The sequence below is a fragment of the Metopolophium dirhodum genome, chromosome 1, assembly GCF_019925205.1.
Source record: "Metopolophium dirhodum isolate CAU chromosome 1, ASM1992520v1, whole genome shotgun sequence".
Classification (NCBI taxonomy): Eukaryota; Metazoa; Arthropoda; class Insecta; order Hemiptera; family Aphididae; genus Metopolophium; species Metopolophium dirhodum.
The window spans coordinates 132,632,341-132,659,073 of NC_083560.1; the positions used below are offsets into that span (position 1 = coordinate 132,632,341).

Consider the following 26,733-nt stretch of genomic DNA (forward strand, 5'->3'; position numbering starts at 1 on the left):
GTTTTCAAAAGCGACGTGAAAATCAAAATAAAAATTAAGGAAAAACGGGAATTTTCACACAAAATCTGTTTTTGAGAAAATCGATTTTGGTTTTTGGTGTAACTCTAAAACCAATGACCGTAGGGACATGAAATTTTGACTGAATGTTTATATTAGCATTTTCTATACACCATAAAATTTACAAAATATTTTGACTCTTTTTGAGCTGTTTACGGCCATTGTTAGTTTTCAATTTTTTTAGTTTTTTTTTCTATAAATATCAATAAAATTTTATCTGTTGATTAAAAAAGCTTGAAAATTTAATAGAAGGCTCCTAGGTTATTGTTTCAAAGGCAGATGAAAAAAATTAAAAATTCTTAGTCACAGTTTTTATTTATAAGCATTTAAAGTTCAAATTTTGACAAATACGGAAAAATCACGAAAATTAGCAAATTATTTTGAGTTGAGAATTCATACAAATTTTTCTTTTTAAATCTAAGATTTGAAAATGTGATATAAGATTACTCATAAGTTTGTCTACTTTTATCAAAAAAAAAATGTCTACAAGAAAATTAAATTACATTTTTATGAGCGTCTGAAATTTATATTTTTACAACATTTGATATTGACTCAATTTCTCATGTAACAATTTTCTTATTTTATTGTAATTAAAAAACAAATGACTGTAAATACTTGAAAATTTCACTGAATGTTTATGTTAGCATTTTCTATTCACCATAAAATGTTGAAAATATTTTGACTCTTTTTGAGCGGTTTATGGACATTGTCAGTTTTCAATTTTTTTAGTTTTTTTTTTCTATAAATATCAATAAAAAAAATTTTGTAGGGTAAAAAAGCGTGAATATTTAATATAAGGCTCCTGATATATCGTTCTAATTGCAGTTGAAAAATATTAAAAATACATAGGCACAATTTTTTTTTATAAGCATTTAAAGTTCAAATTTTGACAACATTTATCAAATTTATAATTTATTAATTATTTTGTAGTTAAAAATGTATAAACTTTTATGGCTAAGGATTGAAAATTTAAAACAAGGCTCCACGTAAATATGTTATATATATAAATTACTTTATTCACAATAATCATCAAATATACTTGGTAATATCATAGGCTGACTGACCGTTTTCGCTCAGAATCGTTTTTCTTATACAATTATATTATATCATTGAATTCAAATTTAACACCATCCATTACAGTGACCCACTTGTAACCTACTGTACAGCAGAGCGACATCCACTTACCCACCTGTTTTATATTGAAATACATATTATTTATTATATTTAATTACCAACTCACTAAGTTTAAAAATACAAAAAACTATCAAATAGTTTCTAGTTGTCACTCACCACTCACCAGTCACTGTAATATAATTTATAAACCTATCAGCCAGTTACTACAATACCTTATTAGTTATAACAAATATAAATAGACAATAAGTATACAATTTTTAACATTTAAAAATACAGGTGATTTTTTTTGTTGAAATTCACTCTCCCACAGAAATACCAATTTGATATGGAACTACGTTATTTTTAGAACAAATATTGAAATATCTGTATTAATATTTTTACATTTTAATACAATAATACATCGATAACTTTATTGGCAAATGTGAAATGATAATGACAGGTTTCCTATCTATTTTTACCATGGTTTTTTTTACATAGATTATTTTAATTTTTAAGAGTAAATACAATTTTTTAAATTTTAATTTTCCGAAAACTTCCGTTGTTTTGGTAATGTATTATTTTAATATTCTCCAATTTTTCCACTTTTTCCTTGCTCTGGGAAAAAAACGGTTTTTTACAAATTTTTCCGGCATTTTGATCCCTATTTATGTGTACTTTTTTTGTATAGCTATAAATTATAATTCGTGTTGGTCTATAAAATAAAAAAAATAATATTACTATACAAACATTACAAACGGTCTTAAAATTGAATACATACCTTCGAATCATACGATAATAATTAATATTATATTTTGTACCTAGTAAGTAATATTGTAATACCTTTTTTTTTAGGTTTTAACCGACGACGTCGCGGGTACCACTTTCGTATAACTTCCACGACACTGCCTGTTTTGTAATAAGACTTTATAGAATTTTTGTTTTTTGGATCACATATTAAATACAATTAAAGTTATCAGTTTCAGAACTTTTTTTTTCGAATTTTTTTGGTTTTTTTCATTTAATTATTTAAAATGATTGGTTAATGTTATCAAAACAATTAAAACGCTACGTCACAGATAAAGCTCTACCCTATGCGTTGTGGAATTTTGGTAATTCTACTATAAATACAAAGGGAGTAAAGTTGTTACGCGCAAAACAGTTTTTGGGTATGTTGTACATTTGTAAGACGTAGACAGCACATGCGGGTAACAAGACTTCTTAACTACATTGGAAATGTTTAGTGTTGTTCGTTTTATTCTAACTGACAACTGTAATATAAAATTATCGAAACCTTTTAGATTAATATTAATTGCTCTTTATCATCCTGTAATATTATTTATTAATTTAATATCTCAATTTTGATCCGTCGTCGACAGGCCGCAACGATAATTATCGTAATTTTCCTTCTGCTCTGGCGTTTCGATCCGGCGCACGATTTTCGTGATCTTCTTGAAACGTCTGAAGCACGCGTCATAGACGTTGATGAGCATTTCGATCTGATCCGGTGTGCCGGTGGTGTGGTTCACGTCAATCACCAAAAATGTCAGCTTACCAGCCAGATGCTTCGCCTCGGCAGCGGCGGCCCTAAGTCTGAAATCCAATTTAATTGTAATAAGTTCCTAGGCGTTAATAACGTATTTCCGAATTTGTATTTTTCAGTTGGCGGTGGTGGGGGATAATTTTGTAAACTTCATTAACTTCAAATTTTTATATGATTTTTTATTTACAGAGTATAATTGTTAATAAGGGAGACTAAAATATTATTATCTATGTTATAATATATAAAAAATTGAAAACTGAAAATGGTGTATACTGTACAGAAAATGATAACATAAAGATTCAGTGAACACTTCTTGTCTACAGTCATTTGTTTTAGGGTTACACCAAAAACCAAAATCGATTTTGTCAAAAACGATTTTGCGTAAAATTTACTCTTTTCCTTAATTTTTTTTTTTTGTTTTTCTCTGGGCTTTTGAAAACAATTAGAATTTTTTTTAACCCCCCAAAGTACCAACTAGATTCACTTTTCTATTAGGAAAGATACTGTTGAAGATATTTAAGCATTTTTACTGTCCTAAAAAGTGATGACGGACAAAAAAAAAATAAATAAAAAATAAAAAAACCCATCATTGTAAAATCAATATAGTTATCGCTTCTAAAATATATAGTCAATAATACGAAAAATTTGTAAATAACTTCAATTTTAACAAAATAACTAAGTTAAGTTACAATTATTTATTTATGAAATATTCTATTTTTTTTAATTAGTTGACTTAAAAGTTATCTAAAAAAGTAACTTATACCTAAATTATAACTTAACTTTTATTATTTTAACTAGTAATTGCCCAGCTTTCCAGACGTATTTTCATTATTTTGTCCACAAAGTAATATGATTACTATTTACTAGTCACAATTCTTAAGTAATTAGGTCCTCCAATAGTTTCCCCAAAATATTTAATGGACATTTTAACTTTTATAAAAACTGACAAAAAAATAATGTGAATAATTTATGTTCATCCAGATATTACGTCCATTATGTGTATTATTTTATAAAAAATAATAGATAGTAAATAAATAAAAACCAAATAATAACGATACAAATATACAATGAATTTGATAGTACAAGTAGGTAGGTAGGATATTGAATTGAGCGTAGGTATTTATAATTACTACATAAAGTAGCTTATAGCGGCTACAACACGAATGCGCAATTTTTCTTTTTTTGACCCGACTAATTATACTACGATTGCGCCACGATCCTTTTTTACCACAACACTATTGCGCACCAAATGATATGTGTATATATTAAATAATATAGTACCATATAATACTATATACCATAGTACCTATATGCTATGTATAATAATTTATGTAGAACATAAAATAATTAATTCCCAATTTTCCTTATATATTATAAATTATATTAAAGTCAATACCCAATATTATTTGTTTTTCGATATTATATTATATATTATATCAAATTAAACAAGTAACTTTTTTCTGCATTGGTTTTATTTTTATTTTTATAATTTTATCTGATCGTCGACTCGGTGTAAAGCAATAAATTATACTAGATAGGTACCTTTAAAGATAATATTATCTCCATATATATATCACCATATCGGCGTTGGATATTGGTATTTTTGTTTCATTTGCAATTTGTATCGCGTATAAAGTGAACGTTTATAGTATATTCTAGTGTAAAACATATAGTGTCAATTATTGAAATGGATCTGAAAATTCATAAGAAATTCGAAACCGAAAAAGGTAAGCCATGCATTTTAGTCGATGGACATAAATACAGAGAATTCAATGTACTAAAAAAATTTAGTAGTATCCGATACCGTTGTACCTATAAAAATTATTCTGCAAGTCTGCTTGTTAATAAAGATGTGACAATAGTTATTAGTATGCTTAACGATCATAACCACAATGTAATTGCTTAAAATATCGTCGGTAGGCAAATTATCAATTGCCGTATTAAAAGGAAATGTGAGAATGATTTATTAACAAGGCCGAATAAAATAATTCGAGCTGAACTTCAAAACGCAGAAAATGATATTGAATTTGTGCATTCTGATGTGAGGTAATGGAGAAAAAGTATGTACGATTTCCGTCGTAAGAGTACGCCTAAAATTTCAAAAAGTGTTGAAGAATCAAAAGTTCAAATATTTGATAGACGCGAAAATATAATAAGTAATACTGGTGAGTTGTTTTGTCATATGGAAACAATTTCAAGTCCGGTAATGTTTAATGTGCTACTAATCTTAAAATATTAAGTCGAAGTTCTCACATATTTGCGGATGGGATATTTTCACATTTCCCCAAACATTAGGAACAACTTTATACTATTCATATATAATATATTGCAAAATTGATTTTATATGCCTATAGTATATTGTTTTTTTACTTCAAAATCAACTCATATAGATATGTGGCTTACAATAAATTGTAGAATTGTGTTTGAAATTGACCAATCAACACATTAGCTCAATCAACTTTTCATTTCGATTTTGAAAAAAGTACACATAACGCTGTTAAAGAAATTTTCCCGAACTGCAGAATTCTGGCATGTAGGTTTCATTTAAATCAAGCTTGGTTTAGACATATTCAAAAAGATAGTCAGCTACTAAATGAATATAAATCAAATTCGGAATTGAGTGTTTGGCTAAAAAAATTTTTGCTTTAGGATTTTTACCAGCCAATTTAGTAAAGAATGATTTATTATATTTAATTGAAAATGCTCCTACGTCTAATTTTGGATTTACCGATTATTTACTCAAAAACTATATAGAAACCCATGCACAATTTCCACCAACTTTATGGGCAGATAAACCATCCGAAGAAGCTAGAACAACTAATGGTCCAGAATATTTTCATATGCACTACATTTCGCAGTTTTATACCTCGCATCCATCTACTTTCCAAGAAATAACCATATTATTAGGTATTCAAACTGAAACCTATTTAAAAATAAATAGTATTAAACGTAATAAAAAAAATAAATTACGAAAAGAGCAAGAAAACAATATTAAATTTATGATGGATACTTGGGAAAAATTTAAGAACAACAAAATATCAATGAATGACTATTTGCAATCAATGGGACCACGTTTTTGTGCTAGTCATCAAATGTAATTTTTAAAATCTTATTATTAAATTTATAACTGATTATTTTTATATGGAAAAAAAAATATCGACTATTGACTATGTCTGTATATACATTTAGCATACGTCACGTAATTTAGGACAAAACAATTTTTAACCAAGCCAACGATGATAATTTGTTGACATTCCTAAACCTGCAATAATTGGGAAGGAAAATTTTGAATTAATTATTTATTCATTAATTATACATATCATATACTATGGTATATAGTATTATATTATTTAATATATTCACATATCATTTGGTGCGCAATGGTGTTGTGAGTTTAACAGGTAAAAAAGGATCGGGGCGCAATCGTGTTACAAAATTTTTGCGCAATCGTGGTATAATTAGTCGGGTCAAAAAAAAGAAAAATTGCACAACCGTGTTGCACCGCATTATAACTAAATAAGTTGAAATGCATATTTGTAATAAAACATATTTTTTTCACCTCAATTGGATTTCGGACCTTTGTACGGCATGGTCGGTTTTCTGCAGCCACCTTTCCAACAACTGACGCGTCTCGAACACGTGTTTGACGAGCACCGATACGCCGTACGCGATTTTATGTACAGGCACCATGACCTCGTGACACGGACAACAATGGGAACTGTTGCTGCAACGATATGACTGTTCGTGTAGTATATAATATTACTATATTAGCTATTATACTGTGGCATTTTATCTTTTATCGACATTTTACCGCGAGTAGGATGAAAGTGCTTTGAAAAAGTCACCCACTCACCCACATATAGGTATTGGGAGTCGTGCCTAAATTTTCTTCAAAATCATTTCATGTGGGGATAGATCTACAAAATAAAGTGGAGACTGAACAAAAAAATACTCGTGTTATTTACCTATTAGCAAGGCTGGGCAAGTTAATGATTTATTTAACTCAGTTAAGTTAATATGCACCAATAACAAAAAGTTAAAAGTTAAAGGTTAATTTAACTATAGGTTAACTCAGTTAAGTTAAAAGTTAATACACACTTTTTGTTGACTTTTTATTAAGTTAAAAAAAAGTTAATTTGTTTATACAACGCTAGCGTACTTAATGTTTTTCCAACCCAAAACTAAATTATTGGATATAGTGTTAATACTTCATGCAGTATTCCCATATAAGTTCGATTCGAATGATATAAATTTTTAACTTTAAACAATTTACGATACATATTTTTTGACATGAAAACTATGATAACTATTTGAAAAATCTATAATTATTTATTATTTTAAAAATATATACCTTTAATACATTTTACCATACATTTTTTCGTATGATATCAAAATTAACAAAAATTATTAATCGTCAAATTATTTTTTAAATTATTTAATTTCGACAACTTAAATATTATAATTTGTATATACATCATACTATATTATTTAATATTTTTATATGTTATATAATAATTGTACTAAATTGATTAATCGCTGATAATTTTTTTATATTTAATGAATTTTTATAACTACCTATTAACTATTTAATATAATTGTGTACAATATAGATGATATTATTTATATACACCATATTATATTTTTATCATGTCATTAAACTTTATATTCACCAATTAATTAAGTAGCCCGCTATATGTAAGTGCTTAATATTTTTAATAACCAACCAATTAAATAAAAGAAAATATTTAATTTGTCAAAAATTACAATCTATAATAACAAGAGCAAACAATTGTATGGCAACGTTACATTTAAAATTATGCGGAATCGTGTATACCTATATAATACATATATTAAATTTTGGAATCGTGTATGTATATCAATGGTTAATAAAATCCACACGATTTCACAATTTATTTTTAAGCATGCTCACTCATTTTTATGTTAATATGTATTTATGCAAATTTTGATTTTTAGAATTTTTAAGTAAGATTTCATATTTTCCTATATTCTTGATATTTTTTGGATTTAAGGAGCGTTCTGTGGCGATAGAAACTTCTATTTTTCAAATGAGTATCTCCTTTTTTTACTGTATATCAGTATATGTATATTTAAAACAAAATTAAAATTAGTAAAAATATTTTGTTATCAATCTTTTGGATTTTTAAACATTTTGTTTAAATATAATAAATTGTTTTATTAATATTATTTATTAGTATTTATTTTGAGACAATTTAATAACTTTTAAAACAATCTGGGAACCCTTCGTAAAGCCAATTCGGACGTTTCAAAACGAATTACGATTAATTCAGTCCTATGTTTCTTCAGGTACCTAGTACCTACCTACCCTATTTAAGCCAAATTTCACAACCTATACAAATAATACGATACATTTTATTTCCCATTTTTACAGACTCAAAAGTCAAGACTACGTATTAGAATCATAGCTTAAATATAGTATTATTAGAAAAATAGTGCCGAAGCACCGTAACTCCGCATATAAGTTTTTTTTTCGACACCTTAACTCCGCATACGGTATAAAATATATCGTATTTACTATTATATTAATTTATTTATTTTAAATTCAATATATTATGTTATTAAAATTAAATAAAAATAATATTTTAGAATAAAAAGGTTCATGCATATCAATTATTATATAAGATCAATCTAAATAGTATAAAAAAAGTTAGCACAGCATTGTATTTTGTGACTAAATGTGTTGTAACCCTGTTATACAGGGTCATTCTTTTGTTATGAAGAAAACATTAATACTTTTTGAAATAATGAGTGTTTTATGATAAATGAATCACCTTGTATATAACGTAATAAAACCCACAAACGGTTAAAAATGTTTTGTCTTTTCAGATTCATTTATATTATATTCAACTAAAAATGTAAATAATATTGTAGGTATACCAATATTTGTTATAATCGTACTAAAAAATTAAATCACAAAAATTAATACATTCATTTACCTAACCATTTAGTACCCACATGGCCATTTGTGTATACATCGAACACTAATAATGTATTACTCCAAGACTAGTGTGTCACCTAGGTATGTAAACCAGTAAACCTGTGACACAATTTAGTAGGCCAACATTTACACACGCGCAATGAGTACATTTACACATGCTCTTGATCCCAAAAATTAAGGAGCTCCTTATAGGTACACGGTATACACTTAATCCGAAGTACACAAGTTCCCGTATCCCATATACAACTCATAACTAAGCTCACGCTTGTCTTTAAAGTTTTTGTGAATATTGGAGATGTATTTGTGGGGGAGAGGGGCACCATCACCCAACCACTTGAACTAAAGACTGGACCTCAACATGAGTCAATAAATTACACCTGTAGCGAATTTAACTCAATACACTAGACTAAACTGGGCGTTGTGTCCAATATGCCATGAGTACCGGTCCGGGTCGGGCTTGCAAGATAAAATTGATGGACCGGGCCGGGTCGAAAATCTACGGCCCTTGCAGGTCTATAGTGGATACATACCTACAAGTGGCTACAACTATCGTGAAGGAGACTTTTCGTTATTTTTTTTTTTCAAAATGTTATCGATGTATAAACTATAAAATATTTATAATGTACATTGACAAGATATATAATATGTATACAAAATAGTATAATATTATTAACTAATTACAACGATTAAATAAGCAATAACTAAAAATAAAAATTACCGACGAATAATTAAAAATGTGTCACAATAAGACAGATAGGTGTATGTCTAGAATTTGAACCGATCAGTTTCGTTACATCATATAGAAAAGCGTGCTGTATCCCACAATTGTCAGATAAAATAAGTTTTAAAAACACTGTTGAATTATTATGAAGGTTGGATACCTTTAATTATTTCTGTGGTATGATTTAACTATCTTAATTGTATAAAAAGTTATGCCCTATATTTCATTACATAATATATCAATTTAGATTTAATTTCTTGGTTCTCTTCGTCACTGTATCTTAATATCATTGTAAATAAAATGTGAAGTACAATTTTTTTTTTGAAATAGGGGCTACTAGATACTTATTTAAAGCATTTAAATTACCACTTTTTACTTGCGAAAAAACCACAGTCATGTATCAGATTGCAAAGTTATCATCGGTACCAACATTACGAAATTTGCAACTTATAAGACTTTTAGACCTGCAAGGGTATAGCCGTATAGAGGTACTCCTGATGAAAAGAGTTTCACTTCCTCCGAGGGTACACCGGTAGTGCTGGTGTTAAAATAAATATACAGGCAATAAATAATAATGATTATTTAATGAACTATTTTTATACTATGATGAAGTGTAAATATAAGAGAATACAGATTTATAAATAGGCATGCCTATGGGCAATAAATATGATATAGAGTGATTTTTTTACTCACCGCTATCTTATATGACATTTAAAGCCCACATGAGTATTACATACGGTGTTACACCAAATTGCAGCTTACCGGTGCAAATACTCTATTCTTGACGTTTTTGGGATATTTCGTATTCGTCTGCACTTGACACAGCTTGTCCACCATAGAGTTATACGCGCTATATTCTTTCATTGTCATACAATTTTCATCCCATTCAATATTCTGCGGTTCAATCACAGGCTGATCATTGTTGATCAATGATGTTATACATAAATCATTATAATAATAAATTGCTATGTTATTTTGCAATAAAATTAAAATTTTGAGTTTTGAGTAAAAAATAAATGAATTAGGTACCTATCTAAAATAATTTGTTTTTGTTGTAGGTTAATTATTATAATATTTAGGTGTCATATTATGCAAGTCAAAATCATACTCTTAAACAAGGGCGTCCATTGGGGGGGGCATGTCCCCCCTGGCTTTTCCGTGTCTATTATACATTTATATAATTACTATACTATTATATATATTATTATAATTTATATAAACACGGATCTTAGTCTGTGGTATAAGAAAGCGCTTAAAAACATCATTATAAGCACTGAAATATGCATTTAAATATTTCATCAAAAATAAAAAAAACTTTCTTTTTACATGATAAAGTAGGTACTATAGACATAATTTATACAACTTTGCTAAAAATAATGATTAAGAAAACTTCTAACTAAAAAATAAAAAAAATATATAAATCTTTATATAATAAAAAAAATCAAATTTCACTTTCTAGACAATTTGCATTATTCTTTAAAGATTTTCCAAGGGATTTTCTGAAAATAATGTTAACGATATTTACAAATATAGTTGAAAAAAAAATTAATTAATTAAATCTTACCGTCATTATTGCATTAAATGATTTAATTTTAATTCTATCAAAAACAACTTTGCAGTAGAAAACCATAAAAAACAAGTAGAAAAACAGATCAAAAAAGCAAATATAAAAACTGGAAATAAGCATTTTTTTAAAAAACTGATGAAAAAAGCAATAAAAGCACTTTCAAATTTCATAATTGACTGCTACATTTTAAGTCAATCCATAAAAATAAGCAAATGCTTTAAGTCCCGAGCCCTGATTATTAGTTATCAATTATCACGTATCAGTGTTATCAACCAGATTTAAACTATTATCACGATTAAAGATATATCTTTTAACAGTTACCAAAATGCGTCTGTACGTTAGTTACAAATTAATGGTACATTTTTATTAGCATTTTGCATTTTAGAATTTAGAATTTAGATTGACCAATTTACAATGGAAGCACCAAAAAAGTAGTCTAGAACAACTTTATATTCGTACTTTACGACAAAGGTATGTTTAATAATAATTTTATATCATGCAAAATTACTAATTAATTCAGCTCAAAAAAAGTATATAATTTAAAATGTGTGTTTTAATTTAAATATAAGATTTCAGTTTAATAATTATTAAAATAATAGTTTATTGTTGTATAGAAATACTTTATTATAACTTGAGTGCAAGTGATATTGTGAACAAGTTGTGAAACCGTGTTCCTCCTAATATTTATTTGTTCCTCCTAATATTTATTTGGTTATCATTTAGGGTTGATAGTAAAAAATACAAATACATATAGTCATTACTGACTAGTAAGGTTGTTAATATTATTTATTTTTATAATGCTTTAATAATGGAGGGTATTTTTTATTACTCCTTTATCACAGAAGTAGCTTATGCACTAACGCTGAATAATATGATGCGCTCTGATTGTTTTACATTTGCTAAACTTATGCTGCCTATTTAAAAACAATATTTATGTAAATAAATAAAGTCAATAATTATGTGTTCCATAATTCTGTAATAATGAATAATTTTTACAGAATAACACTGTGACTACAAATTTGAACAGTGTAGCAGATACAAGTAATAAAGCAAATATTGGACAGCATGTCAAGACTTTATGAATTTACAGTTTTTGTTTTAATGTTTATCTATACTATTTTTATAACATAATGCTTTTTAACTTTTTAAGGACACAGTAATTATAGTATGTAGTTATTGACACTAATTAAATTAAATAATAAACTGAATTATTTTTACCTTTTTAAGTATTTATTTTAGTATAATAAGTTATTGACACTTATAGAATTAAATAATAAAGTGAATTATTTATGTTGTATATTAAAAATTTTATTAAAAATTGAACTACCAAATAATTATATAGTTATGATAAATTAATAGGTAAATACTATTGTATGAATACAGTCATATAATATTGTACTACGTAAACTTATATATAGCAGTTAACAGGTTAACAGAATGGTCAATATTATTGCAAACATACAGTGTCCCCCCCAGTATTTTCAAATATGGACGCCCTTGTTCTTAAATTATGTATACCGGAAGTTTCGTTTTTTTTTCAACGTGTTTTATGCTGCTTTCGGTGCTTATCTGTTGGCTCTTGTCAGCCGATAACTTGCACATAACCTGCACCGTGTCGTTACATATCTATAAAATAATTTGTTTTTGCTGTATCTAGGTTAATTATTATAATATGTAACTATGTTGGTAAGTTAAAAATCAAATGTACCTGAATTTCCGTATTTTTTGCAACGCATTTTATGCTACTTTTAGTGCTCATCTGTTGACTGTTGTCAGCCGTTGGCTTGTAGGTAACCACCGCCTCGACCATTGACTGATCGATTGTCTGACTCGAAACACTACCTTGCAAGTCTACTGTTGTGGTGTCCGGCTGACATTCTACAACTACGTCGTATAACACATTAAGTTGTATACTTAATAAAATATTACTACCTAGCTGATATAGGCACTGCTTCCAGTCTACAATATATTATAGTGTCACACCTTCAACATTTAACAGAAATTATACGAAATTGTATCTTTTAACTACCATTTTTTAGTGGACGCAATACACTAGCTTTAGGTACGAATGTATGAAATACCTATACTCGAAGTACGACTGCTCATCTGTTGGCTTTTGTCAGTCGTTGGGTTGTCTGTAACTGTGGACGTCCCCGTTGACTGATCGATTGTCTGACTCGATACATTACTACCCTTCATGTCCACTATTGTAGTGTCCGGCTGAAATTCTACAACAATACTGCTTATTATACATATAATATGTATTATGTAATTATAATAATAGTCTACTAGTAGGCACTGCTCCTGGTCTAGAATATAATATTCTAGTGCCTAGTCACACCTTCGGCATTTACCTAACAGGGAATCGGGAGATAACATTTTATCTTTTAACTGCCTTTTTTGTGAACTATATATTACACTAGCTTTAAAAATGTATGATATACCAGACATCTACTCGAAACTGGATACAAAATACAATTAATCATGTAAAATAGTGTCGTCATGAGCATATAGAAACATTTTAACATTTTTTGTTGTTCGAATAAGACATCGCGGTCGTCAAACGTCGATAACAATAACATATTATAATATATTATACTATCGTAGAATAATAATTATTATTCTGTGACAATAATATACTAAACTCTGTTCAAAATAAGACCGTGACCCGGTGAGCATATTCATAATAATATACTTTAATTAAATTATAATAATTAAATGAAATCTAGTTAATCTTAACTTTTTTAAGCGATGCTAATTTATTAGTAATTACAAAGATTATTATTTTTAATATTAATATGATGTATACATTATTGTAGGTACCTTGATCAATATCAACAATTTAAATAGGTCTATTAGTCTGAAAAAGCGGTACATTTGATATTCCTTTAAGATGGTTCCAGTCAGTCAAAAAAATAAGAATTCTTATCCTTTAATATATTAATTAATAATTGAATAAAAATATTTTTTTTGTGAATTATAAATTAACTATAACGTATAAAGTATACTGTAACTTGAACTCAAAGAAGACGTGAATATGTTTGAGGATATGGTTAAGGGGACAAGGGGTAAATAGAGAGATCAAAACGAAAGGGTGGCAAATTTTGATTTTGCCTATGTACACATTTTGTTTAGAGGCGGCCCTGACTATAAGTCTATAAGACTATCTCTCAGTGACCCCCCCCCCCTATTGTTGTAGTTTCCCGCTGTTTTACACTGTGTTTAGCCAATTTTTGTACTTTTAGTACTTCCCCCCCATGCCCCCTAAAAAGTAAGCTCTGGATCCACCACTAATAGCTCTATTATTTCTTTTTTATGTATGTCAATATACCTACATGAATAATTATGAATTTTACATACTTTCAACAATTATAGGTGAATCCTCTGGTAGAATTTTAGCTTCATCTTCACCGACCCCTGTCTTTATCTTGCGCAAATTCAATAACATTCGGTCTCTGCAATCCCACAACGTTTCGGCGTCCTGGACGACTGGTTTCCGCGACTTCTTTATCACATAATCGCCCGACACTTCATCACTGAAGTTACTTGCGTACGACGATTCGGAAGAATTGGTTTGGGTTTGTTTCTTCTTAAATATGTTTAAAAACGACATATTCCGACATACAACAATAATTTAATAATTAAGATTTTTTTATTTCGATTTATAAATCAATATTTTAACATTTTGTTTCCAAGGTAACCTTTGACAATTTAATGTTAATTCTTATAATACCTGCCGTTAGGTTATCAATGCAATGTAAATGTATATGTCGTATCTACTACCTTGTGAGATCGATATTTTCATAAATAATAGTCCGTTAAATATAAAATTAAAATTACTTTTTCACCCCCATGAAATACAAAAATATTTTTCAGTTTTTCATAAAATGATCTCTCCAATTTGACATCGTGTAATTTGTTTCACAATGTGGTCATTCACTTAAAATAAAAGAAAATATACCACACACAATAAATGATTATAGGCAATTATTGTTATTATTTATTTATTTATTTATTTATATAAAACACCATACAACTAAGGGTACAAGATGTTATAGGGTACCTACCTACAATCTACATAATATAACATATACGTCATGTATATGTTGTATTTATTTAAAGATCAGTTAAGCTACCCATAGTATCTAAACTAAATTATAATATATAATCTAGTATCTACATAGGTTCGAAAAATATATATAGGTATCTACATGGGTTCATCTTATATTCTTATTTAAAAAATTAAAATATTACGTTTATACATAAGTTTATACAGTAATTTTATTTTTATTTTGTTGACAGAGGCTATTATGTTGGCAGTATATTTCATGTTATACTGCTACTTTTAAAACAAGCACATTTTAGCACAATTAACTGGGTAATCCGAAATGTGTAGATTTTATTTTGATATGACATTGAATTCAAGTGTACCTACCTATATAGTTTCTCAGTTACTATATATTACATCACATAATATACTAGGTATTCTACATTAATTCTACATCCACACATTTAATTTATTTTTATTTTTATTCATGGTTTAATATTTTATAAAATGTCCACCATAATATGCTATTACAAATTGTATCTCAACTGAACAAGTCAGCAAACAAAAATAATTGACTTTGCGTCAAATTTTTAAAATTATTGTACTCAGGAGGTTTGAGTTCCTAAGTTGTTCGTGCAAATGGTGCAATTATTGTGTAAAAATGTAAAAGCGCATGTCAATCCAAACGACGTGCTTGTTCTAAAGGTAGGTAAATATTATTTATATATAGCATGATGAAATGTATAACAGCTGTTGTTATAACTCATTGTCCTACTTAAAATCCTTGAAATAAACTAACATCACAACAATTATTATACTTATGTAAACTTCGTTTTTTTAATTATTTAAATAAAAATTTTTTTTAAATAATTTTAGATTCTGAGCGAATGTATTGATTCTACAATGATGTGTGTTTTTTTTTTATTTTTTATTTTTTTTTTTTATTTTTGTGTCTGTCATCACCTTTTAGGACAGTAAAAGTGCTTGGATTTTCTTCAATAGTAACTTTTCTGATAGGAAAGTGAATCTAGTTGGTACTTTGAGGGGTCAAAAGTAAAAATGTCCCAGTAGTTTTCACAAGCGACGTGAAAAACAAAAAAAAATTAAGGAAAAACGGGAATTTTTACGCAAAATTTGTTTTCGAGAAAATCGATTTTGGTTTTTGGTGTAACTCTAAAACCAATGACCGTAGGGACATGAAATTTTGACCGAATGTTTATATTAGCATTTTCTATACACCATAAAATTTACAAAATATTTTGACTCTTTTTGAGCTGTTTACGGCCATTGTTAGTTTTCAATTTTTTTAGTTTTTTTTTCTATAAATATCAATAAAATTTTATCTGTTGATTAAAAAAGCTTGAAAATTTAATAGAAGGCTCCTAGGTTATTGTTTCAAAGGCAGATGAAAAAAATGAAAAATCCTTAGTCACAGTTTTTAATTATAAGCATTTAAAGTTCAAATTTTGACAAAATACGGAAAAATCACGAAAAATAGCAAATTATTTTGAGTTGAGAATTCATAAAAATTTTTCTTTTTAAATCTAAGATTTGAAAATGTAATATAAGATTACTCATAAGTTTGTCTACCTTTATCAAAAAAAAATGTCTAGAAGAAACTTAAATTACATTTTTATGAGCGTCTGAAATTTATATTTTTACAACATTTGATATTTACTCGATTTCTTATGTAACAATTTTCTTATTTTATTGTAATTAAAAAACGAATGACTGTAGATACTTAATTTCACTGAATGTTCATATAAGCATTTTATATACACCATAAAATGTTGAAAATATTTTGACTCTTTTTGAGCTGTTTACGGTCATTGTCAGTTTTCAATTTTTTTAGTTTTTTTTTCTATAAATATCAATAAAATTTTATCTGTTGAATAAAAAAGCTTGGAAATTTAATAGAAGGCTCCTAGGTTATTGTTTCAAAGGCAGATGAAAAAAATTAAAAATCCTTAGTCACAGTTTTTAATTATAAGCATTTAAAGTTCAAATTTTGACAAAATACGGAAAAATCACGAAAAATAGCAAATTATTTTGAGTTGAGAATTCATAAAAATTTTTCTTTTTAAATCTAAGATTTGAAAATGTAATATAAGATTACTCATAAGTTTGTCTACTTTTATCAAAAAAAAAATGTCTAGAAGAAACTTAAATTAAATTTTTATGAGCGTCTGAAATTTATATTTTTACAACATTTGATATTTACTCGATTTCTCATGTAACAATTTTCTTATTTTATTGTAATTAAAAAACGAATGACTGTAGATACTTGAAAATTTCACTGAATGTTTATATTAGCATTTTCTATACACCATAAAATTTTGAAAATATTTTGACTCTTTTTGAGCGGTTTACGGACATAAGGCTGCTGATATATCGTTCTAATAGCAGTTGAAAAATATTAAAAATACATAGGCACAATTTTTTTTTATAAGCATTTAAAGTTCAAATGTTGACAACATTTATCAAATTTATAATTTATTAATTATTTTGTAGTTAAAAATGTATAAAATGTTTAACTTTTATGGCTAAGGATTGAAAATTTAAAACAAGACTCCACGTAAATATGTTATATATAAATTACTTTATTCACAATAATATCATCAAATATACTTGGTAAAATCATAGGCTGACTGACCGTTTTCGCTCAGAATCGTTTTTCTTATACAATGATATTATATCATTGAATTCAAATTTAACACCATCCATTACAGTGACCCACTTGTAACCTACTGTACAGCAAAGCGACATCCACTTATCCGCCTTTTTTTATTTATATTTAATATGATTTATCTAAATATTTGCAAATATTGGAATACTTAACAATATTACACCTTCAATGTTTAAGATCTTGTATAGTACCTATTAAATGCAGCATAAATAATTAATTTAAATGTTTTTATGACATGATTTTTGGATACATTAACATTACAAAATACAAGTTGGGTTTAGCCACTGTAATAGTTATTAATAGGGATTTTAATCACAAATTACTATTTTTAAATATATTTCATATTATTATGTATAAAAAAAAAAAACTAATAGAGATTTGTAGATTTGAATTTACATAAAATTCACCAAGAAAATATATGATGTTTATTATTTTGTATGTGTAATGTGTATCAGTATGTCAGTCCCTTAAATTAACTATTGACCACCAAGAAATAGTCCTTTAACAAAATTTATAAATGTACTTGATGCGTGTGCTGACTCCGCACGCACTCATATGTTAAATTGTTACTATTATTTATTTTATAGTCATAAAATATTGGTGTGGTTAAAAATATAGTTTTCATTTTTTAAATATTACATATATCTACAAAAATTATTTAAGTGCAAAAAAAAACACAAAAAAAATTATTATGCAGGTACTTTAATATTACCAGTGGTGCCGAAGTCTATGTTTATGTATGCGGCAGCTGCCGTACATATAAACATTTAGCTGGGGAGTTTGTCACACACGTTTCCACACGAGATATAGCAGGTAAAAATTACCTCATACGTAAGTTCCCACGAAAAAACACTTGTACGTAAGTTCCCACACGAAAAAAAATTATACAAAACACCAAGGCTGGGCAAAAAAAAGTAACTTAACTTAATTTAAAGTTAACATTTTCTTATTTTCAAAATAAAAAAAGGTGGATAAGTGGATGTCGCTCTGCTGTACAGTAGGATACAAGTGGGTTACTGTAATGGATGGTGTTAAATTTGAATTCAATGATATAATATCATTGTATAAGAAAAACGATTATGAGCGAAAACGGTCAGCCAGTCTATGATATTACTAAGTATAATTGATGATATTAAGGTGAATAAAGTAATTTATATAAAACCTATTTACGTGGAGCCTTGTTTTAAATTTTCAATCCTTAGCCATAAAAGTTAAACGTTTTATACATTTTTAACTACAAAATAATTAATAAATTATAAATTTGATAAATGTTGTCAAAATTTGAACTTTAAATGCTTATAAAAAAAAAATTATGCCTATGTATTTTTAAAATTTTTCAAATGCTATTAGAACGATATATCAGGAGCCTTATATTAAATTTTCACTCTTTTTTACCCAACAAATAAAATTTTATTGATATTTATGGAAAAAAAAACTAAAAAAATTGAAAACTGACAATGGCCGTAAACAGCTCAAAAAGAGTCAAAATATTTTGTAAATTTGATGGTGTATAGAAAATGCTAATATAAACATTCAGTCAAAATTTCATGTCCCTACGGTCATTGGTTTTAGAGTTACACCAAAAACCAAAATCGATTTTCTCAAAAACAGATTTTGTGTGAAAATTCCCGTTTTTCCTTAATTTTTCTTTTGATTTTCACGTCGCTTTTGAAAACTACTTGGAAATTTTTACTTTTGACCCCCCGAAGTACCAACTAGATTCACTTTCCTATCAGAAAAGTTACTGTTGAAGAAAATCCAAGCACTTTTACTGTCCTAAAAGGTGATGACAGACACAAAAATAAAAATAATTCGCTCAGAATCTAAAACACACATCATTGTAAAATCAATACATTCATCGCTTCGGTCAGAATCTAAAAAACACACATCATTGTAAAATCAATACATTCATTGCTTCGCTCAGAATCTAAAATCAAATTTTATTAGGTTTATTGCGATAGCTAAAACACTTCACATAGTCATACTGTGTAATTTTTTGTAAGTTATAATCTGAAATTTTATTATTTATATAGTTTTGTTTTTTTACTTTTTTTTTGAGGTCAATTTAATTCTGATGTTCTTATCTTAATATATGTATTTGTTTGAAACATTTTTAAGACTTCTATTATTTTGAATATATTAGGATGATGATGATAAAAATTTGAATAGAATTCAGAATGGAAACTTTTGCTAGCGTCATTATCAACTTACGTACGGGCATATTTTTTTCGTGAGGGAACTTACATATGTACTCGCTTACCTGCCATGTTTCGTGTGGGAACTTACCAAACCCCGTGTCTCCATAGGAGAATAAATTCATTATTAACAGGGTTGGGATTTTATAGCACTTAAAATTGCATAAATATGCGCTATAAATTATAATATTACCTTAAATATCGCTAAATATGCACTAAAAATATGCAATAAAAACAATAAAATATGCAAAAAAAAGGAAATTCATTAATTAATAATTTTTTAATCACTTACAAATTATTATAAGTAGTTACTTAAGATTTGAAATAATTTGGTTACTCTGATCAGAATCCAAATGAATTGACTATACAACGATCGTTCGTTTATAATCGGCGATTAATAATCGTAGTAGAAATCGACAAAAAAAACCCACAAAATCAGCAGATAACAAAGACACAAAAATAAAAAATAAAAAAAAAAAAATAACTCGTAACAGATTACAAATTTATTTAGATTTTTAATAACTGTTGATAAAAAAAATTCACTCGATTAAAAGCATTGAAAATTTAATACAATAAGTTCCGTCCTATAAGTTATTTAGTTATTATACATTTATACCTATTGGCTATTTAAAATATGTAAGTTACACAGGCTGCAGCATGGTTATTTTTAAAAACATTTCCACTTTCAAGTTCAAATGTTGACATATTTCATCAAAATAACGAAAAGTTTCAAAGAAAAGTCGTACTTGAAAATATATAGCTTTATGACTTGAAATAAATACAAGGTTCCTCTACCTCATAAGTAGTTTATACTGAAATCAAACAATCTAAAAAAAATTTAACATGAATTTTTTTTATACGAATTTGAAGTTAAAATTTGAATTAAATTAGATACTTATTGAATTAAATAAGACTTAGTAATAATAGTTTTATAATAGATACTAGTTAGGTATTTAATTGTAATTAAAAAATATTTGTCGTGGACATTTTTAAACTTTTACGTTTATTATTATATTATAATATATACTAGGTGATCAATTTAAGCGTCTATACTTCTATAGTTATTATTTTGACGAGTTTCAATAACGATAACTAAATATATAAATACCTATACATTAATACATAGATTATAATCTACGTATTAATACATAGATTATAATTAAAGACAGGATTTTACATAAAATGCATGTTGCCATTTTCAACATCATAATATACATGCAGTCAACGAGTGTCCATAAATCATTACTCGATTGATTAATTAATATCAAAAGGTTATACTGCTTATTTTGCATATTTTAACAAAAAAGCGTACAAATATACACCTAAGTACCTAAAGATCAAAAAAGGTGTGAGCCAAAACCAAGTGTAACTTGAAACCTTTAATTTATCACCTGTAGACACGTTAAAAAATTTGGAAGTGGAATATTCTGTAAACGAACTTCCTACTAGGGCAATGGTACAATAAATAGCATTTTTTCTTGCATATTTTGACATTTTTTAGTGCATGTTTAACAATAAAAAAGAATATAAATCCGGTCTTTAATTATGATACATATTAATGTATTTATTTAGCCGTGGTAAAATGCATGTTTAGACCGCGCAGGTGCGCATCCGCCGAGTGCCGACCGGTCGATAATCGATAGCGAGCCACCTCCACCGCGCTCCGCAACCGACACAACATCAACCACAGTCAGCCGCCGCCGCCGTCTCTTGCCTCCAAAACGTGACAATATTATAGCAGCGAACTATTATAACCCCGCACCGATCCGCCTCCGCCAGACCAGAAGCAGCTGCCGCCACCATAGCCTATCAGAGCGTTTGTTTACGTTTCCAATATCATTTATCATTAATAATAATAATAATAATAATCGTTGTTGTTATTACGATAATATTTTACCTATCTGGCGCGGTCCGCGTTTCCGTCTTTTTTTTCTTTTTTCCATCCATTTTCCCCACCGCCGTCGACGGTTTGCGCGATACAAACAATAATTATTATTTTTCGTTTTGCTCGTCACCAACGCCGCCGACGCCGCTACCGTCCCCACCACGCCGCCACCTCGACCGTCCGACCACCCTCCCCGAAACACTTCTTGGTTATCAGTATAACGCGGCGTCTCCCGACACGACCGTCGACAGTGGTGTTCGAGCGGTAAAAGATCGAAACTCGCGCGTCGCAAAGCGGTAATAGGACGAACGCCGACAAACGCCAGTGGGGACGACCGTGCGAACCGAACACCCGCGCGCCGGTTCTCTTGACCGTGAGCACGATATGCAAACGCCGAGTCGCCGACGGTAGGTAGCGATAACGGACACGCGCGCCATGCATCACGGCGGACGACGGACACCTGACCGGCATTGAGCACCCATCGCGACCGGAGGAACTGCGTGTGAAGCGGAGCCAGTGGACGTCACACTACACCTGTAGGTAAGTAAACTCGGCCGGCGCTCTCGAGCCTTTGAAGTTTTTCGTTTTTGATTGGAGGGGTTTTTGTTTTCATTTTCAAGTTTCATATTTTGACAATAATAATATTATGATGATCTTACTTTCTAGACGCCCGCCCAACAGTACCTATGCACCCGCTTCACCGTGTTTTCTAGAAAATTTTGACAACATTTAAAAAATTTATAAATTACATTTTACGACCGTTTACTTTACGTCGATAATGTTATTGCTTCTGTCATCACAGTACCACAACTAATGCGTCTAAAACTGTGAACAAGTATGTTTTGTTAGTATTTTGATTGTGGTGTAAAAAACATGGTCCGATTGCAAAGGCCTGGATTTGGTTTACGTCACTTAGCCATATTTTCTTATTGTCTGTCAATTATTATCACTATATTCTACGTCATGTGCCTACCGAAAGAACCTGACTGTCAAAAAGTTCTGATCATACCTTGTTGTTTAAATTTGATTTACTATAGTTTTTATTTAAAACAAGTTCAGTAAAACCTTATAACAAAATAGCTTGGTACCAATTGATTTTTCTGTTATAGAGACTAAAATATACGAGGTAACTGTAAGTTATGCGGGACTGATGTTATTTACCATTGTAATACCCATATAGGTATTTATTACATTTTCAAATAATTTCTTTTTGTTCATACAATATAGGTAATATCTTACAGTATTTAATATATCGATTATAATAAAAACAAAATTAAAGATATTTTAAATAATACAAATATATATATATGTTTGCAACCCTCCAATAAGCTAAAAGCTTGTGGTAGGGAGTCTTATTAACGGAAGCAACTTTACACTCTCATTGCATTATTGGAAGTAACGTGTTTTGGTTCTTTCTTTGAACTTATATAAGAAGATTGTCAGTCAATACTGTTTTTTTTTTATTTACAAAATAGTTAAAGTACCTGCAATAGTAAAAATAAAGGGTATAGGTATCACATCTGATTAAAACTATATAATATGTAAAGCTTGTTTCAATATGTTAGGTAATAAAAAATAGTTAGGTATTGCTTTAGATAATATAATATTGTCTACCTTCAAACATTTTAGTAATTTTAAATTCATTAAAAAGTCATCAAAATGTTGTCCAGGGTTTTACAAAATTATCCGACTGTATTCTATGCCGTTCAACTATTATTCCATATTAATTTAATAATATTATGTCATTAGGTGTGCATCTCTATAAATAATATAAATTTGTCGTGGACAATCGATTGTATTCAAAATGGCAGTTCACGGGTCAACACCCAAGCGTAAAGAAATTTACAAACATGAGGCGCCATGGCCGCTGTACAGTATGAACTGGTCTGTGCGGCCCGATAAACGATTTCGGTAAGGATTATTACATTAGCCGATAACTGTTTACTAACCTATTTAATATTTGTTTATATTTTGTAGCCTGGCAATTGGGAGCTTTGTAGAGGAATACAATAACAAAGTACAAATTGTATCATTAGACGAAGAAGTATCGGAGTTCAGTCCTAAGAGCACATTTGATCATCCGTATCCAACGACCAAAATTATGTGGATTCCTGATAGTGTATGTGTTGTGTATTGTACCATAGATGTTATTAATTTTTGATAGTTTTTGTAAGTTTCATACCAAACTTTGTTTGCATTATAGAAAGGAGTATTTCCCGATTTATTAGCTACAAGTGGTGATTATTTACGAATCTGGAGAGCAGGTGAACCAGAAACAAGACTGGAATGCATTCTTAATAATGTGGGTATTTAAATTTTAAATTATTTAAATAATTTCCTCAGTGATTATTTGTTTCATTACTTAATTTTAATGTTAAAGTTTTCAATAATACATTTAAATTTAAATTTAAAAAATAGAGTATAGGTTTTATATTTTTGTAAATTTTAGTATTTCAATATTTCTTATTTTATAATGTTATTAGAACAAGAACTCAGACTTTTGTGCTCCATTAACCTCATTTGACTGGAATGAAGTTGATCCAAACTTAATTGGTACATCAAGTATAGATACCACATGTACAATTTGGGGTCTTGAAACAACTCAGGTAATTTGATCAACAATATTTGATTGGTAAAAATAATTTAATATTATATTGATCATTTTTTAAAAATAAATTCTTAGATTGTTGGACGAATTAATTCTGTTGCTGGGCATGTGAAGACTCAACTTATTGCCCACGATAAAGAAGTGTATGATATAGCATTTAGTCGTGCTGGAGGTGGCCGTGATATGTTTGCTTCAGTTGGTATGAAAACACAAAATTAAAATGTATTTATTACTTTCTATAACCTAATTTATTTTATTGCAGGGGCTGATGGTTCAGTTAGAATGTTTGATCTGCGGCATTTGGAACATTCTACAATAATTTATGAAGATCCTCAGCACTCTCCATTACTTAGGCTCGCATGGAACAAGCAAGATCCCAATTATCTTGCTACAGTTGCTATGGATGCATGCGAAGTAAATAATTGTTATTTTATTTACTCGTTTATAAATTAAATTTGAATTTTTTGTCCAAAGGTTATTATATTGGATGTCAGAGTGCCTTGTACACCTGTTGCTAGATTAAACAATCATAGGGCATGTGTTAATGGAATTGCATGGGCACCACATTCATCTTGCCATATATGCACTGCTGGTATGCATATAGTTACAATATTATGTTTCTTTATTTTGATATGACAAATCATAACCACTATTATTTATTCAGGTGATGATCACCAGGCCCTTATATGGGATATCCAACAAATGCCTAGGGCCATTGAAGATCCAATCCTAGCATATACCGCTGCAGAAGGTGAAATCAATCAAATTCAATGGGGTGCCACTCAACCAGACTGGATCGCTATTTGTTACAACAAGTCGTTGGAAATATTACGAGTGTAGTAATACTGTTGGACTGTAAATGTTGTAAATGCATTATTATTATATAATATACTGTTTTAATTTTTAACAAATTTTTCACACCAATACAAATTATTTGACTCAGATTTTACTAACAAGACTTATAATTATTATTTCTTACTTATGATTTATAAGAGACGGTGATTTATTTTTTATTTTTGGTTAATTTGTATTTATGTTTTCCTGAGTTATATTATTCTAATAATTTTTTACAACATAGTCCAATACTTTGTATTATTAAAAATTTTAGTATAAAATGTATTTCGTTAACAGCCCGCCGGTAGATGATTTTTAGCCTTTATTTATAATGAAGAAGAATACTCTTATAGTAATAATGTATATTTTAGTGTGTCGACATTTGGTTTTTCAATTGTTGTAAGCTAGAAAATTATAAAAATAAATGGTATATATTATAAATTTATTTTTATTATTTAAATAGTGGTGTCCAACACATTTATGTTTAAGCAAATATTATATAAGATCATTAATTTGCGATATGTAAATATTTACCAAGTATCAATAATATTAATTACTTTTTGACGATTGTGTGATTTTTTTTTAAATTTTTTATGGTAAATTTAATTTTTGCTAATCGCATTTGTATGAAAACGCAATAATTAATTTTAATATTTTTATACAGTGTGGTGTCAGTGTAAATGCAACGACTATTTGAATTACCCACTGTTAGTATTTTAAGTATAATTAATAAATAGTTATTTACTAGTAACATGTAAGTTATTAATACTTAAAATCAACTGTTTTAATGATAACAATTAAATCATTTTAATCCATTTTTTACAATTATCAACTGTGCACATTATCTAATACCTCATTATGTATTTTAAGCTGCGCATTATTAAATTAAACTATACTTACAGATACTAGATATGTTTTGCAATAAAATAAAGTGTTGAAAGATAAAAATAAAATTGCATATTATAATTAAATAAGTTTAAAAAATCCACAGTTGAATCTTAGTGTATCACATGAAAAAAAAAACAATAAATTTAAATTTTTAACTACATGTTTTTATGCGTTTCTTTAAATAATATAGTATTAAATTATACACTTGTTGAAAATCTCACAATTTTTTTGATTTCAGTTGACATTTTTAGCAATATTGCAGTTAATCGTAAACAATTTCAATATTGGGTGATTAAATAATTATAAAATCTTTAACTGTTCAATATAAAACAAAATGTGTTAAAATGCTTCAAAACTATGAATACTATAAAGTATAAACATATTTTGTACACATCAATGTCAAACTATCATAATTATTATATATTTATAGTAAATATAATTTTTTTTAATGAGTAAACTGTGTATTTTGGTTTTTTTTTATAAATTCCATTTTATTAATATTTAGTAGTAGTCAAAATAATTACCACACTTATTTCAAAAAAAATAAGTATTAGAATTGAGAAAGTATGAAAAAAATATTGATATTACTATTATTATTTACATGTTGTCTGTTA

The 26,733-nt window shown here is 28.1% G+C and overlaps 3 protein-coding genes across 3 annotated transcripts; 1 reads left to right on the forward strand and 2 right to left on the reverse strand.

Moving 5' to 3' along the window:
* Positions 1-1,608: 1,608 nt before the first annotated feature.
* LOC132935787 (uncharacterized) lies at positions 1,609-6,868 on the reverse strand. The gene is made up of 2 exons (XM_061002407.1): positions 6,270-6,868; positions 1,609-2,760 (listed from the first exon to the last, which is right to left on the reverse strand). The coding sequence occupies exons 1-2, from the start codon at positions 6,398-6,400 to the stop codon at positions 2,523-2,525; spliced, it is 369 nt and encodes a 122-aa protein (XP_060858390.1). The 5' UTR covers positions 6,401-6,868; the 3' UTR covers positions 1,609-2,522.
* A 3,236-nt stretch (positions 6,869-10,104) lies between these two features.
* LOC132935788 (uncharacterized) lies at positions 10,105-14,588 on the reverse strand. The gene is made up of 5 exons (XM_061002408.1): positions 14,336-14,588; positions 13,057-13,203; positions 12,684-12,859; positions 12,494-12,601; positions 10,105-10,320 (listed from the first exon to the last, which is right to left on the reverse strand). Exons 1-5 carry the CDS (start codon positions 14,586-14,588, stop codon positions 10,150-10,152), a joined length of 855 nt encoding a protein of 284 aa, XP_060858391.1. The 3' UTR covers positions 10,105-10,149.
* Positions 14,589-21,824: 7,236 nt separating this feature from the next.
* On the forward strand, positions 21,825-26,046 carry LOC132935786 (DDB1- and CUL4-associated factor 7). Its single transcript, XM_061002406.1, has 9 exons — positions 21,825-22,329; positions 23,539-23,700; positions 23,767-23,908; positions 23,993-24,091; positions 24,273-24,395; positions 24,473-24,596; positions 24,660-24,811; positions 24,872-24,989; positions 25,062-26,046. The coding sequence occupies exons 2-9, from the start codon at positions 23,594-23,596 to the stop codon at positions 25,235-25,237; spliced, it is 1,041 nt and encodes a 346-aa protein (XP_060858389.1). The 5' UTR covers positions 21,825-22,329; positions 23,539-23,593; the 3' UTR covers positions 25,238-26,046.
* The last annotated feature ends 687 nt before the right edge of the window (positions 26,047-26,733 follow it).